Source organism: Ochotona princeps, chromosome 13 (genome assembly GCF_030435755.1).
Source record: "Ochotona princeps isolate mOchPri1 chromosome 13, mOchPri1.hap1, whole genome shotgun sequence".
NCBI classification, from domain to species: Eukaryota; Metazoa; Chordata; class Mammalia; order Lagomorpha; family Ochotonidae; genus Ochotona; species Ochotona princeps.
This window is the reverse complement of record NC_080844.1, coordinates 53,652,079-53,667,060: the sequence shown is the minus strand read 5'-3', so window position 1 is coordinate 53,667,060 and position 14,982 is coordinate 53,652,079. Positions and strand designations below refer to the sequence as shown.

Below are 14,982 nucleotides of genomic sequence, written 5' to 3'. Positions count from 1 at the left end.
ACTTGAAACTACCTTCACAAACACATAAATTCGAACACAAAACTGTCCAGTTAAATTAGAAAGTTTAAGAACTGCTAGCTTAAACCAAGGGCTCTAATCCTCCGTTGACTCGACTCATGATGGGAAAGCTGAGTTAACAGCCCTGTCCCCGGGGGTCTCGACTGGACCTCAAGAACACTGGGCAAGACCTCAGCAGCACCTTTTAGAAGCTTCCCAGATTCAAGCAGAAAACCAGAATTCAGAGCCACTAAGGTAATAAACACAAAACTACATTTTTACATTTCTTTTAGGTGAAAGTAACCCTTTCTTAGGTAAAATAAAGACATTTAGGAAAAGTTTTTTCTAGAAAAGCAACGTAAAACACTAAATTAGTCATAAAATCTTTTATTTGAAGCTATAAAAAAGAGGCAGCATAGTTGACAATATAATTAGGAAAGAATATTTAGCATGTTTCAAAGATTTAAAATAGGAGCAGGAAACTGTACAAAAGGTGTGTGGCAAATAAAATTCTTAAACTGTAAGTAAAAATGTTAACATTACAGAGTATTTTATAAAATACACAGACAAATATAAAAGGACTATATACGCTCTAAGACTGAAAAACATTAATAATGATGAAATATTTAGTTTAAATTTACAGTTCCTTAGAAGAAGAATTGTCACTGTACACAACTCCCAAACAGGAGACAGTATTTTCCAATTAACCATGTGTGGTATCATCTTCTACAAAATCTTTGGCCATCTCTGCTGTGATTACATCAATATGACTGACCTGAAAGAATCAAAGTTAAAAAAATTAAATATAATACCAATGTATATAACACAGAGGGTAATATTTCAAAATATATATCTCGCCATCTATAACTTTTACACATCAACTCAAATGACTCCAAGACATTGAAAGGAAAAACATCTTCATTTACATGATGGTTGATTAATGTATTTCAGAAATACTAAAGGTGGGCATTTGGCCTACGGGTTCCAACACCTGTGTCCCATGTTAGCACACCAGGGTATGATATCTTGGCTCTAATTCCTGATTCAGCCTCCTGCCAGTGCCAACCTAGGGAGGCAGCAGTGATGGTTCAAGTAACTGGATTCCTATCGCTACATGGGCGCTCTGGACTGAGTTCTTAGCTCCTGTACTTGGCCACCGCAGGCACCTGGAAGCAGATTCAGTTGACTAGGACCTTGTCTTGCCCAAAATAAACAAATTTCTTTTTAATTAAAAAAAATACTTCACATTTTAACATCTTAAAGATCTACAGATGATTACTTATGTCTCTGGTTCAGTTTCCATTACTTTGCATTGTGGCTTAGCCGGTGAAGTCACCGTGTGGGATGCTGGCCTTCCATATGGGCCCAGCTACTCTCCAGCTACTCTCCTTCCAATCCAGCTCCCTACTAACGCACCTGGAAAAACAGCGGAGGACGGTCCAGGTGTCTGGGACCCTACACCTAAACACTTGGGCCAGAGAAGCCCCTGGCTCCTGCCTGGCCCATCCCTGGCTCCTGCCTGGCCCATCCCTGGCTCCTGTAGTCATTTGGGAAAATGGCAGAGGGTAGGAGACCTCTCCTTTGTAACTCAAACAAATAATAATCATTTAATCAAACTTTTACTTAAAGAAGCACTGGTCACTCTTTCAACATCAATAAAAATAAAAATCAATGCAATGATTACTGCCAATAAAAACTGCTAAACCCATGGATGTCTGAAGTACATTTTGTCTTCATAAGGAAGTCACTGGAGATCTCCTTTCAGTACTAAAGTAACAAAAAGCTAGAATTCAACATAATGAATTAAATGTGAACTTAAATTTCATCTAAAATTACCTTATTTCTGAACTTTACACCATAGAATTTGTCAGCTGACTCAAGCAGTTCAGGCCTAAAAGTAGTTGTAATAAACTGAGCATGTACAGCAAGTTCCATAATCATATCTGTGAAAAAGAATCATTTAGTAAGTGCCATTTTGGGGATGAGTCTGAAAACATAAAAAGCGCCTGCATTTACTGTGACCTAAATTTAAACTTGTTTAAACAACTTGTGATTATTTCTTATACATTCTGTATAAAATCACCAACCTGGCTTCTTAAATTAGACATTTTTTAACTCGACTATCTGAAAGTTATAGTTTTATTTAATATAAAGAGGAAATTTCTAACATTATTTGAAAGGCCAGAGCAAAATAAGCTTCCTCACACAACAAGTAAAAAAGAATGTTCCCTCTGCTATTCACTTAACCAAAGATCCTAGGAACTTACCGATTCTATTGAGAACCAACACTTTTAGAAGTGGGACTGTGGCACAGCAAGCAAAGCTGCTGCCTGGAACACTGGCATACCCTATGCGCACAGGTTCAAGTTCTAGTTGCTCCGCTTCAGACCCTGCTCCCTGTTCATGTGCCTGGGAAAGCAGCAGACGGCAGCCCAAGTGTTTGGGCCTCTATATCCATGTGTCAGACCCAGAAGCTCTTGGCTCCTGGCTTTGGACCAGCCCAGCTCTGGCTGTTGTGGCCATTTGGGGAGTTAGCCAGTGGGAGAGAGGAAGGAACTCTAACTCGAAAAACCAATAAATCTTTTAAAAATAAGGAAAACTGGTGTCTTGAAAGTGATTTTTTTGATATAAATACAATTGGAATTAGGTTTTAATTAATTTAAGCAATTAAATTTATTTCTCACAAAACTGAACTTTTTTTAAAAAGATTTATTTATTTTTTACTGGAATGGCAGATTTACAGAGGGAAAGAGAGACAAAGATCTTCCACCTGCTGGGTCCACAAAACAGAACTTTATTAAGTAGTTCAATACTTACCTTCTAAAATACTGCTACAAGAGAAATCATTTATTGGATATCCATCGGCTGCCTGCAATATTCCAGGCAACAAGAACAAACTGCAGGTGGGAAGCTACCATCCTTAGAGAAGCTTTCACTGCTACCTGCAAACCCCAGCTGTACCTGACACTGCCTTTCTGTGCTGAGCATCCAGAGCCTGGTCAATCTCATCAAACAAGTAGAACGGAGCTGGGTCGCATTTCTGAATGGCAAAGATCAGAGCCAGGGCAACCAGGGACTTCTGTCCACCTGACAGCTGCTGCATTTCTCTCATTTCACCTTGCTTTCCTGTGAATGACACCTGAAGAAACATATATTATGTATTAGCAAACATTTACTATGTATTAAAATCACTATTTCTAAAACTTAATTATAAATAATGTGCCAATTTAGATTTGTAAAGGCTTCACCAAATCCTGCTTCGGTAATGCTCTGAGGAAAATAGAATGTAAAGGTACTTTACCCTGATTCCAACTCCAGTGAACTGGTCAACTGACGGGACACTGCTTTGTGACCCAGAACCTCTCTCGCTCTCACCACTCCCTTCTCCTTCATCCTGAGACTGACTGCCCTCCACATCGCCCTTCTTCATCACCAAAGTAGCTTTGCCACCAGGCACTAACTTCTGGAACACTTCACTGAAGTTCTTGGACACCTTTAAGACAAATGAACAAAAAAACAAAACACCATTGTCAACTGTAATATTGAATGGTAAATTCTGTTACAAGCAAGACAAACATTTAAAAGCAATCAGAAATGGTTTTTAATCTTAAAATCAGAAACAAAAGACTGGATGCTCTCCAGAGCTGTGTGACACATTCAAGTTACCGCATGTTAACAATCTATATGCTGGATTGTTCTCCTGTGTTAACAATCTATATGCTGGATTGTACTCCCGTGTTAACAATCTATATGCTGGATTGTACTCCCGTGTTAACAATCTATATGCTGGATTGTTCTCCCGTGTCCAACCAGGGGAAAGCTTTAAATATTTGCAAAGTGAGCAACAGCTTTGATGTGTATCATTGTGCCTGGTCTATAAATACAAACATACCTGTTTGAAAGTTAACTGAATGGCTTCATATTTTCGAAGTTCAAGTACATTCATCAATTCCATGATTGATTTATACCCCCTATCCAACTCTTCTTGTCGCTTTATTAACTTTTCTTTCTGCTCAGAAAAGTTTACAAACTGATCTAATGCTTTTTTGTTAACATGGCTGTACTTCTTTAATTCTGTGTTGCACTGCTCAAGTTTTCGAAACAACTATAAGAAGGAAAAAGGTATATGTCAATTCACACACAAGGAGATTGCAATGAGTTTTCAAATTAAAAACCTATAAGATTTACCTGCTTGAGACTCAGTGTCTGGTACTTCTCAAATGCTTCTTGGGGCAATGACCCAAGCTCACGGATTTTCTTCATACACTCTTCTTTCTTCTTCAACAACATGCCTTGTCGATTGGTCATCTTTTCCAGTTCTTTAGTATCATGATTTATAGCGTCCATGTGTTCCTTTTCCATATTTTTCCAGCGTTCCATACTCTTCTGAAGTTCTTTAATTCCAGCTTCTGTTTTGTCAATGGAATTGTCCAAATCTACAGTGGGGAAGAAAACAAAAATCAGCCTATAATCTAGTTTAAAACCAGATAAAATGTTATTGGATCAAAAACTTTTATTGGCCAAATTTACCAAAATAAATAGGTTTTAGGGTTTTTTGCTCAAATATTGTTTTAAATTTTACTAGGAAAATACCTAAACTATTTAGGACAAAATTAGGAAATGCACATGGGTCACACTAGTAGTTTTGATTATTTAATACCCATGTTTATAAAAATCAAATTTATTTTCTTCTAAGCAACTAAGTGGCAAGAACCTTAATATTGATGCAATATTTTATATCCTTCAAAAATATTTTATCTTCTAATAAGAATGTCACAAATGTTTCAACAAGACAAATTATCTATGATCAACCTAAATGTCATATTCCATAAATTATTTATAATTACAGAAAACACAAATAAGTATATGCTTTCTGCCTATCTAGGTATTTCATTTTGTAAAACCATCTCATAAAACAATTACGCTAAATATAAATAATCAAAAACATTTTACTACATGGAAACTCACCTTCTGAGCGTGCCATGGTATCTTTCACTCGTTTATTGATGGCTTCCAGCTCTGATGTGGTGGCTGTGAGGACAGTGCCCCCTTCTGTCTCTCTCAGTTCATTAAGTTCCTACAACACAAAAGGACGTAGGACCATCAGCATTAATTCACATAATACAAATTTCGCTTGCTTTAAACGGTAAGGCTGCCAATTTCTTTACTTGCTCCGTTTCAATTCAAAAAATTAAAAAACACATGTATCAGTCGCAGAGGTGAGAAATTTGTCAGAAAATTTCTTGGTATCTGATTACTACTGAGAAAATAAAGTCTTTACTGAGCACCCTAGAATTTTCCAAGACAGTAATCACTAAAAATAGGTTCTACTATTACACTAAACAGGTGCTTAGAAATATTAAAATGAGGGCCCGGCGGCGTGGCCTAGAGGCTAAAGTCCTCGCCTTGAACGCCCCGGGATCCCATATGGGCACCGGTTCTAATCCCGGCAGCTCCGCTTCCCATCCAGCTCCCTGCTTGTAGCCTGGGAAAGCAGTCGAGGACGGCCCAAAGCTTTGGGACCCTGCACCCACGTGGGAGACCCGGAAGAGGTTCCTGGTTCCCGGCCTGATCGGCGCAGCACCGGCCGTTGCGGTCACTTGGGGAGTTAAACATCGGACGGAAGATCTTCCTCTCTGTCTCTCCTCCTCTCTTTATATCTGACTTTGTAATAAAATAAAAATAAAAATAAAAATAAAAAAAGAAATATTAAATGAATTACCCCAAACTGCACACTAGGTGGCAGTGCCTGAACTCCAATCCAGGACCCCTGGTCAGGTCACTTGGCTTGTTTCTGTCCCCAAAGCCAAGGCTTTCACAGTAAGTCACATACACATGTTCAAATGGTGACAGTCACAAGGGAACCCTTGACAAAGAAAAAACTTACCTGTTCCACTTGGTCCAGGCGTTTCCTCAGATTCTCATTGAGGTAAGTCTCTACTCGAGTAATAATACCTTCTAATTTAATTCTTTCATTCAGCAACTGCCTATTTTCCTAAAATTAAGAAAGGGGAATTAGTTGTCTACATTAGCATGACACAGAGACTCCGTTAATCTGTTGTCTTCTCTACTACTAGTCCTCAAAAGTACCCGAACGGAGCTTCATATTTTATTTCCTTCAGAAAAGCCCTGTTTTCTCTTAGCTATGCAGAATGTCTAATCTCTGTGCCTGGTTATTTCTATCTTTCTTAGGCACCAGCACTGTTGTGCAACTGTTAAGCTGTGCCTGCAGAGGGCTGCTCCACTTCCATTCCGGACTGCTACTAACGCACCAGAGAAATGCCCGATTCTGTGGGCTTCTGCACCCACATGAGGGATCTGGAGAAGCGCCTGGCTCCTGATTTTGTCCCAGCCACCACTGTAGCCATTTGGGAAATGAACCAGCAAGTGGAAGTCCTGTTTCTCCCTCTCTGTAACTGCCTTTCAAATTAAAAAAAAAAAAAAAAAGTTATTTTCCTTCTATATTTGGCTAGCAGACTCAGATGTTACTAATGGTAAGCATTAAATAAGATGTAAGAAACTAACAAAAAAAAAAACTAAAAAAAAATAAAGATGGACGAAACTAAAGTTTTCTTTATGATCCTAATAAAAAGGACAACTCAGAAACACTTCTTAACACCCATTTACTCTTGCAGCTCCTGGAATTCCTAATCTCATTTTTACAAATATTATTTCAATATTCCTTTTATATTCCTCTACTTATTAGCAAGAAAGGCATTTTTCACAACAAATTAGAAAGGAAACTTTTTTGTCCAGCATACTTGCCTGCTGAAGTTGACGAATTTCATCATTGAGTGCATCTACTCTTTTCTGATCTTCCAGACTAAGCTGAGAGAGCAAATCTGTTCCCAGCTCTGCTTTCAGTGACTCCCTGGTGGACTCCATCGCGTGCAGACTTGCCTCCAAACTTTGTAAGCTGCGTTGCTGTGAGACAGTCCAGCCAACAGGAGCATTAGTCACTGTATCAGTACTGTAACACTGATCAACAACCTAAGTGTACCTGACACTGAAGTACCCTAAATCAACAATCACATGAACTTAAGTCAACAGTAAATCTTGCCCTAGGTTGGTTGCTATGCTTGTCAGTAAGCCATGTGTATTAAATCCATTTTCTATTTACCATATCGCAATTTATGAGGGTTTACTGTGAAGCAATCTCATTGTAAAAGCAACTATATTCTTTAAATTTAAATGAAGACCATGTAGTAACAAAAATATCTTACAATGCCAAAGCATGGGATGGTGGTTGTAGGAAGCACTGTAAAACAGATCATGCTGCATGAATAAATTATACAAAACTTACCATGCATATTTTTAACAAGAAGTTGACAGATATGTTGGGATGGTACTATTATAGGCACGTCTAAATTCACCTCTTTACTGTTGATACACTAATTTTTATAAAAACTGCTCAAGTCTATGAGACAGTAATATATGTAAAATAACACCTACAATATAGCTTACTTTCTATTCATTTTAATTACTCTTGACAAAATACTATTCTATAGTATTTCCAGACAAAACAGTTACTGGAAAGATTAAATATAAACTTATTATCCAATGAAGATGAAGAATTTAAATGCAACTTGCAATCAAAGCCTCTGGGTTGGTGTTAGTATTAGAATACATAACGATATTCAAATGTATAAGGACAACCTATACAATGACGACTCACCACCATCTGTAACAGAAGATGTACTTACGAACCTTAGGCATAAAGGTCTTCTCCGACTGCTGCCTCTTCTCTTTCAGCATCTTCATTTCTGATAATATGCTGTCTCTGGATGCTTTAAATTTCCTTTGCTGGGTTTCTATCTGCTGCATTTGGTTCATCAACTGATCAATGTCATTATTAATTCCTATACAAAGCTAAGGAAAATCCTCTCCAGGATAGAAACACTTCATCAAATTCTAAATTCTCACTAGTTTTTAAAAACCCAGTATCATGCATACCCTCCTTTCTTTACCTCTGAAGGGTGGCTATTTACTCAAATCCATGGACAATAATGTAAAACTAATTACTAACATTAACCATATTAAATTATAGAAAACATAACATGCATACTGTATTAGACACACACACATATATATAGAATATATAACATAACACTGTATTATTTGCAGACTCTGTCTTGTAAATTCCTAAAGGAAGCTCAGTGAAATCTAACAATATCATATATTTTTAAGTATCTTATCATCCAACACTCAGGAATATTTCAGGAAGTTATGAAGGTGCTGCCCAATGTGGAAGAATAATTTATACCTAGCTCAACTGTCAAATGCAGTCACATTTTTTCTCATTTTTGAAGAAAAATATTTGAAAGGGAGATTAACTGTGAGAAAGAGCAAATGAGAACAAGAGATTCAATTCGTGAATTCACTGTTGAAATGGCTCCAACAACCAGGGCCCCGTCAGGTTGAAGTATGAAGCAGAAACTCATGTGGGTTTCCCCTGTGTGGCTGGGAGCCAATCACCTGGAACAGCATCTGTCCTCCATCCAAAATACATCAACACAGAGCTAGATCAGAAGCCGACGAACCTGGGCTCGAACCAGCACTCCGACATGGGATGCCTGCCTTCTAAGCACCAGCTTCACCCAGGTATCACAACGCTCACCTCTTTCTTCATACTTCCTTTACCAAACTTAGGAGCCCTCAAAGTGTGATATGCGGACCCCTGTGAAGTCATAGCTAAGATGCCGATTCCTTTTTCTCTATTTTGCTGTTTACCCAGACAGAGCACACAAACAATAAACTTATGGCCTTAAAAAAAGGCTACATCTCACTTAATAATATAAAAATTAACTTTACTCTCAATCCTGTATTCTCATCTTCTATGTTTAATACTGTGTGACAAAATGGTAAGCGCATATAAAGCACTTTCGATACCAAAGTATATTGTGATTTTTAGAAGATGCAGATTCAGACATCATGGCATAGTAGGTAAAATACCTGGATCCCACACTGGAACACCGGTTCAAGTCCTGGCTACTCCTCTTCAGATCTAGCCTCCTGCTAATTGCCCAAGATGGCAAAAAGATGGTTCAAGTAGCTGGGCTTCTGCCACCCACAGGGAGATCTCACAGCTCCGACCTGGCCCAGCCCCTGATGTAAGCATTAGGATAGGGGGTCAGCAGCAGCAACACTACTTTTTCTTCCATACTGCCTTTCAAATTAAATGTACAACTATGTCGGTTGTGAGCTGACTAAGTCACTCTTTATGTAACATTTTTATCTGAAAGATCTGAAGTTCTTACTACAGTTACACAGAGCTGGATATCTGAGAGTAAATCCTGTTAATATCAAATCCACACTAAATTACCTTAGAATAAATGGACGCTTTTCAATTCTCAAGAACTTGACTTTTGTGCAGTATATGGCATTACTGATGTCACCTACCCTCTTCCTTAAAACACTAGCCAACTTTCCCTTCCACAATTACTAACCGGCCTTCCTTGTTCCCCTCTGCTTGACAACCTTAACTTTTAGTGTTTGTCAGGTTCCTTTCTCCCTAAAGCATACTCACTGGTATTACTTACTTGTAACACTTAAGCATAGAATGGCACAGTGGCTAATCCTCCACCTGCAAATGGGTGCTGGCTCTTGTCCCAGCTGTTTCACTTCCAATGCTGCTCACAGCTTAGGGCCTGGGAAAGCAGCAGAGGATGGCCCAAGTCCTTGGTTCTCTGTACACACATGGGAGACCAGACGTTCCTGGCTTCTCTGGCCATTGAAGCCATTTGTGGAGTGAACTAACAGATGGAAGACTGTTTTCTCTGTCTCTATTTCATAAATTAGCCTTTTAAAAAAAGTTAAGCAAAGAATCAATATTTATATATTTTTCAGTTTTTCCCCCCTTACTCTTCAGCAATTAAAACAAACATAGTTATTCTGATGTTTAAATAAAAGCCAAAGTGAAATACACGGAATTTTCGCCTATTGTATATAAGAACAACACACCAAATACGCAAAGATGACATACTGCAAAACAAAAATAAAATTCTTTCCCCCAGCCTCCATCAAGTACAAAATGAAAAAAAGATACTTTCAATATTTCTGCGTAGATTTTCATTGAGCTTTGCTTCAAGCTCACCCAACTCCTCCTCTGCCTTTCTAACATCTTTCTGTAATTCAAGTCGAGATTTCCTTGTGTCATAATAACCTCCAGTTAGAGCACCCCGATGACTGACCTGGTCACCTACAAACAAAATACAAGATAAATATTAACTCTGAATAAGAAACCAGCATAATTTTAAAAAATTTAAAGGATTTATCACAAAGTAAAATGTAAAGAATTTAAGTTACTCGATGGAATTTTACTTTACAACGCTGTGCCTTAGAGGCTGCAAGGTGGCTCAGGTGGCTGATCAATCAGCTACCTGCAAGCACCAGCATCCCAAAATTCATGTCCCGGCTGCCCCACTTCCAGTCCAGCTCCCATCCCAAGGCCTGGGAAAGCAGCTGAGGACAGCCCAGGGCCTTGGGACCCTACACCACATGGGACACCCGGAGCAGGCTCCTGGTTCCAGGCTTCAGATCGACTAGACTGTTGTCGCCATTTGAGGAATGAAACAGCAGGTGAAAGATCTCCCTCTCTCTTTCCCTTTGCAAAAATCTAGCTTTCAAAAAAAAAAAAACCCCGAAACAAGAAAAACCCTACCTTTCCAATAAAAATAAATAAATCTTTAAAAAAAAAAAAAGCTGAAGAAAAAAACATGTCTTCCAACAAGCTCAAACACTAGCCAGAAAGCGAAGAAGACAAATCAGCAGCATACAGGATCCCACTTACAGTTCCCCAGGGAGCTGGCAACATCAAGGAAATCCGAGTATAAAAACAATGACAATATATTAACACATTCAGTGTTCAATGACTTATTAGGTCTCTGTGTTATTAGAATTTACTCATTCAAAGGTAAGAATAATTATCACCAACCTTCCAAGGTTATGCAGTCCATAGTGAAAGCACGGGCCAGCTGAGTTGAAACTTCCATGCTACGACAGATTAGTGTTTTTCCAAACACATGTTTGAAAGCTTTATCAAACCTAGGGTTGTATCTCAGCTTACTGATCATAGGAATAGCATCCTAAAAAACATCACAACATGGTTAATTAGACACTGTCTAGAGAATTACAAATATTTATATTTAAGAAATACAAATAAAAATATTCTTGCATCTGAAAACTAATGGTTTTTATACTGAAAAAGATTAAAAAAAAAAAAAAACAACTTTCTGCTGAATTATCCTGGAAATTCTGCTCTTGTATTCAAAAGTTTTCAAAAGTACACTACAGTGCTAATGAGTAGTCACTATGAAGTCACACTGTCCAAGTCCAAATCCTGGTTCCACCACATCTGAGTATGTGCTTCGACAAGCTATCTGATTCTCTATGTTCCTTTATCTACAAAACTGTGACAATAAGAGGACCTTTCTTATTAAATTGTAAAAACTAAGTAAGCTCATGTATGAGGAAACTAAATATGTTTCTATATGTAGGTTGGCTTAGAAGTTAGGCACCCACAGCCCAGACTGAAACATGGGTTTGATTTCCAGCTCTGCTCCTGACTCCAGTTTCCTGTTAATGTAGACCCCAGGAGCCAACAGGCAAGGCTCAAGTAACTGGGTTCCCGCCACCCGTGACCAATGTGGGAGACCTGGATTTAGCTCCTGGCTCCAGCCCTAGTCCAGGCTGAGCTGCTATAGACATCAGAGGAGTGAATCAGTGTACGGGTACTCTGAGTCTGCCATACACACACACACACACACACACACACAGACAGACAGGAGGGAGAGGCCTATTTGCTAGTGCACTCCCTACACAGCTGCCACTAGCCAGGGTCAGACGAGCTTAAGCTAGGGGGCATTTACGTGACAGGGGTCCAAGGACTTGGGCTATCTTCTGCTGTTTTCCATGCCACGAAAGCAGAGCCGGATTGGAAGTTGAACAGCCAGGGTTGGAACCTGCACTCATTTTTTCGTTTCAATACAGCAGGATATACTGTCACACAAAAGGCCTGTGTAATCTAATAGAATTTTCTTAAAATATTCTAATCTTACATATTATATGTCTAAATTACTCGGAAAATATACTTTCAGATAGATTTTCTTTATTTTTATTCTAACAATCAGAACAGGATTTTTGAAAATTATAAATGTGAAATATGTAAGTGGAATAAATATGTTAAGCATAAACTAATAAAGAGAATACCAATAAACCCACCACACAGGACAATAACCTGAGCACTGCAGATAGCCCAGCAGCCACACATTATGCCCCCTTTCTAATCACACAGGGAGTAACTGCTGGCAGCAGTAACTCTCTGGGAATCACCTCCATGTACCTCTCTAGCTCTATGCTTGTTTTTTTCCTTTTTACATGAATGGAACCGTATTACAGTCATCCTTCTGAGACTTATTTCATTTGCATAATCATATTTGGGAGACTCAATTTTCCTTCCCAACATTTCAAAAAGAATTTACAGATTTAAAAGCAAAAAAAAATGCTGGATCCTGTACAGCTTACAAACTTCTCAATGTTCCAACTTAAATTGCTTAAACCTTAGAAGATGGAATTTCTAACACCATTATGAAGTCGGATATCTCAAAGCAATCACACCTCCTGAGGAGCATTTCTAGCCCACTTAAAATGCACTAACACCAGAAGCAACATGCCTTCAGGGTCTACCATCTTGCTAACCATCTTCTATTTACACTATTTACACTATTTTAGCATCTTCAGTATATGTAATTCACATTAATCTAAACTTTACTAAAAAATTTTAAGTATATAATCCTTCGAATGATAGCTTCTCCAACTCTGTAACCTCATTTGTATCACCCCTGGATGTTACAAGGTATCCTGTGCGTGGGCATTTTCGTATTTTACAAGTTTATAGTGATTTGCTTTATGTCTTGGCTGTGACCTTTGTCTCTCCAATCCTAGCCAACACTTAACTTCCATGGGGAGAAAGGCACGTTTACCTCATCAGCCAGAGAACTCCAGCATGTGTTACATAAGTGATATGACAAACAGGAACTTGAAGAAAGGCAGACCTTAACACACAAGAACTCACATTGGTCTCAGGATAGGCAGTATCCCTGACATCTAACTTGTTAAGAGGCAGAAAAGTAACCTCTCCAGGTAGATTCATCTTATTAAACTCCATCAAAATCTTTGTGCTGACTTCATCTGAATCAACAATGTGATAAAACAACCTACAAATAAACAGAGTAAGACACACGTTTATTGTCAGTAAAGTACTGTACACACTTAAGCATCAATGAAACATTAATGCTATGAGAGGGAAAAAATACATCTTTAAAAACAAAAAACAAAGCAAAACAAACAAAAAAACAACCCTACTTACAAAGTTAAGATTCTGTTTCCCTCTGCCATCCCTCTTGAAAGGCAGAAAGAAGAAAAACAGCTTTCATTCACTGGTTCATCCCTCAAATGCCTGCAATGACTGGGGCTGGACTAGAGTGCACCTGGGGAACCAGGAACTCAGTCCAGGCCCCCACGCAGAACAGAAAGCTCGGAGGAATCCAAGCCAGGGAATTTTGAAATGAGATGCAGGCAATCTAACCAGTGTCTTAATCCCTCTGCCACACGCCTACTGCCATTCTGATTACTATAACTCAAAAAGATATACTAGCATTTACTTCTTTAGAAAATCAAATAAGGAACAAAGGATACAAAAAAGGCAATGAAATATATATTATCCTGAATTTGCAAAAAAAAAAAGAAAAAGAAAAAGAAAAACTGTTAATCTTCTTTCTCCTAAAAACTCTGAATATCAACCAAAAACGTTCACCTGTTCCCAGCAGTGACCTCCACACATGTGTAAAAAGCTGGCTCACATTCAAAGTTGTTCATTACAATGCCATGATAGCCATTCTGAACATGCTGATTTATTCCTTTTCTGTGAAAGTGGTCCAGTACTTTGTTTATGCTGTCAATTCCATTTAAAATAGCCTACGAATTGTGAAAAAAAAATTAATATTATTATTAAATCATGCCTACTGGTAAGAAATGAACTCTTTATTCCAAATATGTGGAATTTTCTTTATACCAGAAATTAAAACATCTTCCCCGGTTATCACCTCTTTGAAATATGAAAACAACATTTACAAATACTCAACACAACAGCTTCTTTCTAGAATATCAGCATTACAGCATGGGCGCGTCATGTATAAATCATCTAAACAGGTAGGTTACAATCCATATCGTTTCATACTTACAGATGAACTGGTTTTGACTCTAATCTCCTGCATGTTACCTGGAACTAATGAGTGACCTGCAGCTACTAAGTTCTTGACTCAATGATTCACTGTAAACGAAAAATAAATGAAAACTTTCTCACCTTTCCTGTTGCTGCTCTAAGAAGTTGTTGCTTCTTTTCAAGATCTTCTCTTTTAGCAGCAAGCGCTTGTTGTTCGGCATTCTCCTCTCTCCACAGGTAGCTAATCAATAAAAATTCGACTGCCTTTAATTCTAAACACATAACAAGATGCACTAATACAGAGCCAGACAGAAACAGTGGAATCAAACTTGCTGAAGAGCCGACAACAGCAGTGGTTGACGCTGACGCAGCTGGGAGGATACTCACTTTCTTTCACTCTGCAGCTCATCCTTCTTGTTTTTCACTTCGTAGTACTTCCTGTCCAATTCCTCCACTCGAGCCTTGACCTCATTGAGATCTTGATCCAGTTTCTATGGAAACAGAAATTCAAACTTAACTTCATCAGCTAATCAGTGAAACAATTATCAAAGAATATAGGAAGCATTTCTGAGTGAAAAACATGTTCATTAATTTGGATGATGGTTTATGCAACAGGTATGAAAACTCAGGTATACTTTAAAGATGCATGACTTATTGTACATCAATTATACCCAATGAAGCTGTTGAAAATCCAATTTCAATTTTAAAACCTGTCATTACACAAAAGAGCACATCACCTGAAAACATAAATTGTGACGTGAATC

General features: G+C 38.3%; 1 protein-coding gene across 2 annotated transcripts in view; it reads right to left on the bottom strand.

The window, feature by feature from the left end:
* Positions 1-368: 368 nt before the first annotated feature.
* The window catches only part of SMC3 (structural maintenance of chromosomes 3), a 32,601-nt gene continuing 17,987 nt past the window's right edge, over positions 369-14,982 (bottom strand). For both annotated transcript variants that reach the window (XM_004579854.3, XM_058671195.1), the window contains exons 14-29: positions 14,606-14,709; positions 14,360-14,459; positions 13,811-13,971; positions 13,070-13,211; positions 10,931-11,081; positions 10,043-10,195; positions 7,705-7,856; positions 6,763-6,921; positions 5,885-5,992; positions 4,966-5,074; positions 4,186-4,433; positions 3,890-4,102; positions 3,299-3,490; positions 2,959-3,136; positions 1,834-1,940; positions 369-772 (exon numbers count right to left, since the gene is read on the bottom strand). In XM_004579854.3, coding sequence (XP_004579911.1) covers positions 701-772; positions 1,834-1,940; positions 2,959-3,136; positions 3,299-3,490; positions 3,890-4,102; positions 4,186-4,433; positions 4,966-5,074; positions 5,885-5,992; positions 6,763-6,921; positions 7,705-7,856; positions 10,043-10,195; positions 10,931-11,081; positions 13,070-13,211; positions 13,811-13,971; positions 14,360-14,459; positions 14,606-14,709 — 2,349 coding nt within the window. In that variant the 3' untranslated portion in view covers positions 369-700. The remainder of the gene's footprint in view (positions 773-1,833; positions 1,941-2,958; positions 3,137-3,298; positions 3,491-3,889; positions 4,103-4,185; positions 4,434-4,965; positions 5,075-5,884; positions 5,993-6,762; positions 6,922-7,704; positions 7,857-10,042; positions 10,196-10,930; positions 11,082-13,069; positions 13,212-13,810; positions 13,972-14,359; positions 14,460-14,605; positions 14,710-14,982) is intronic.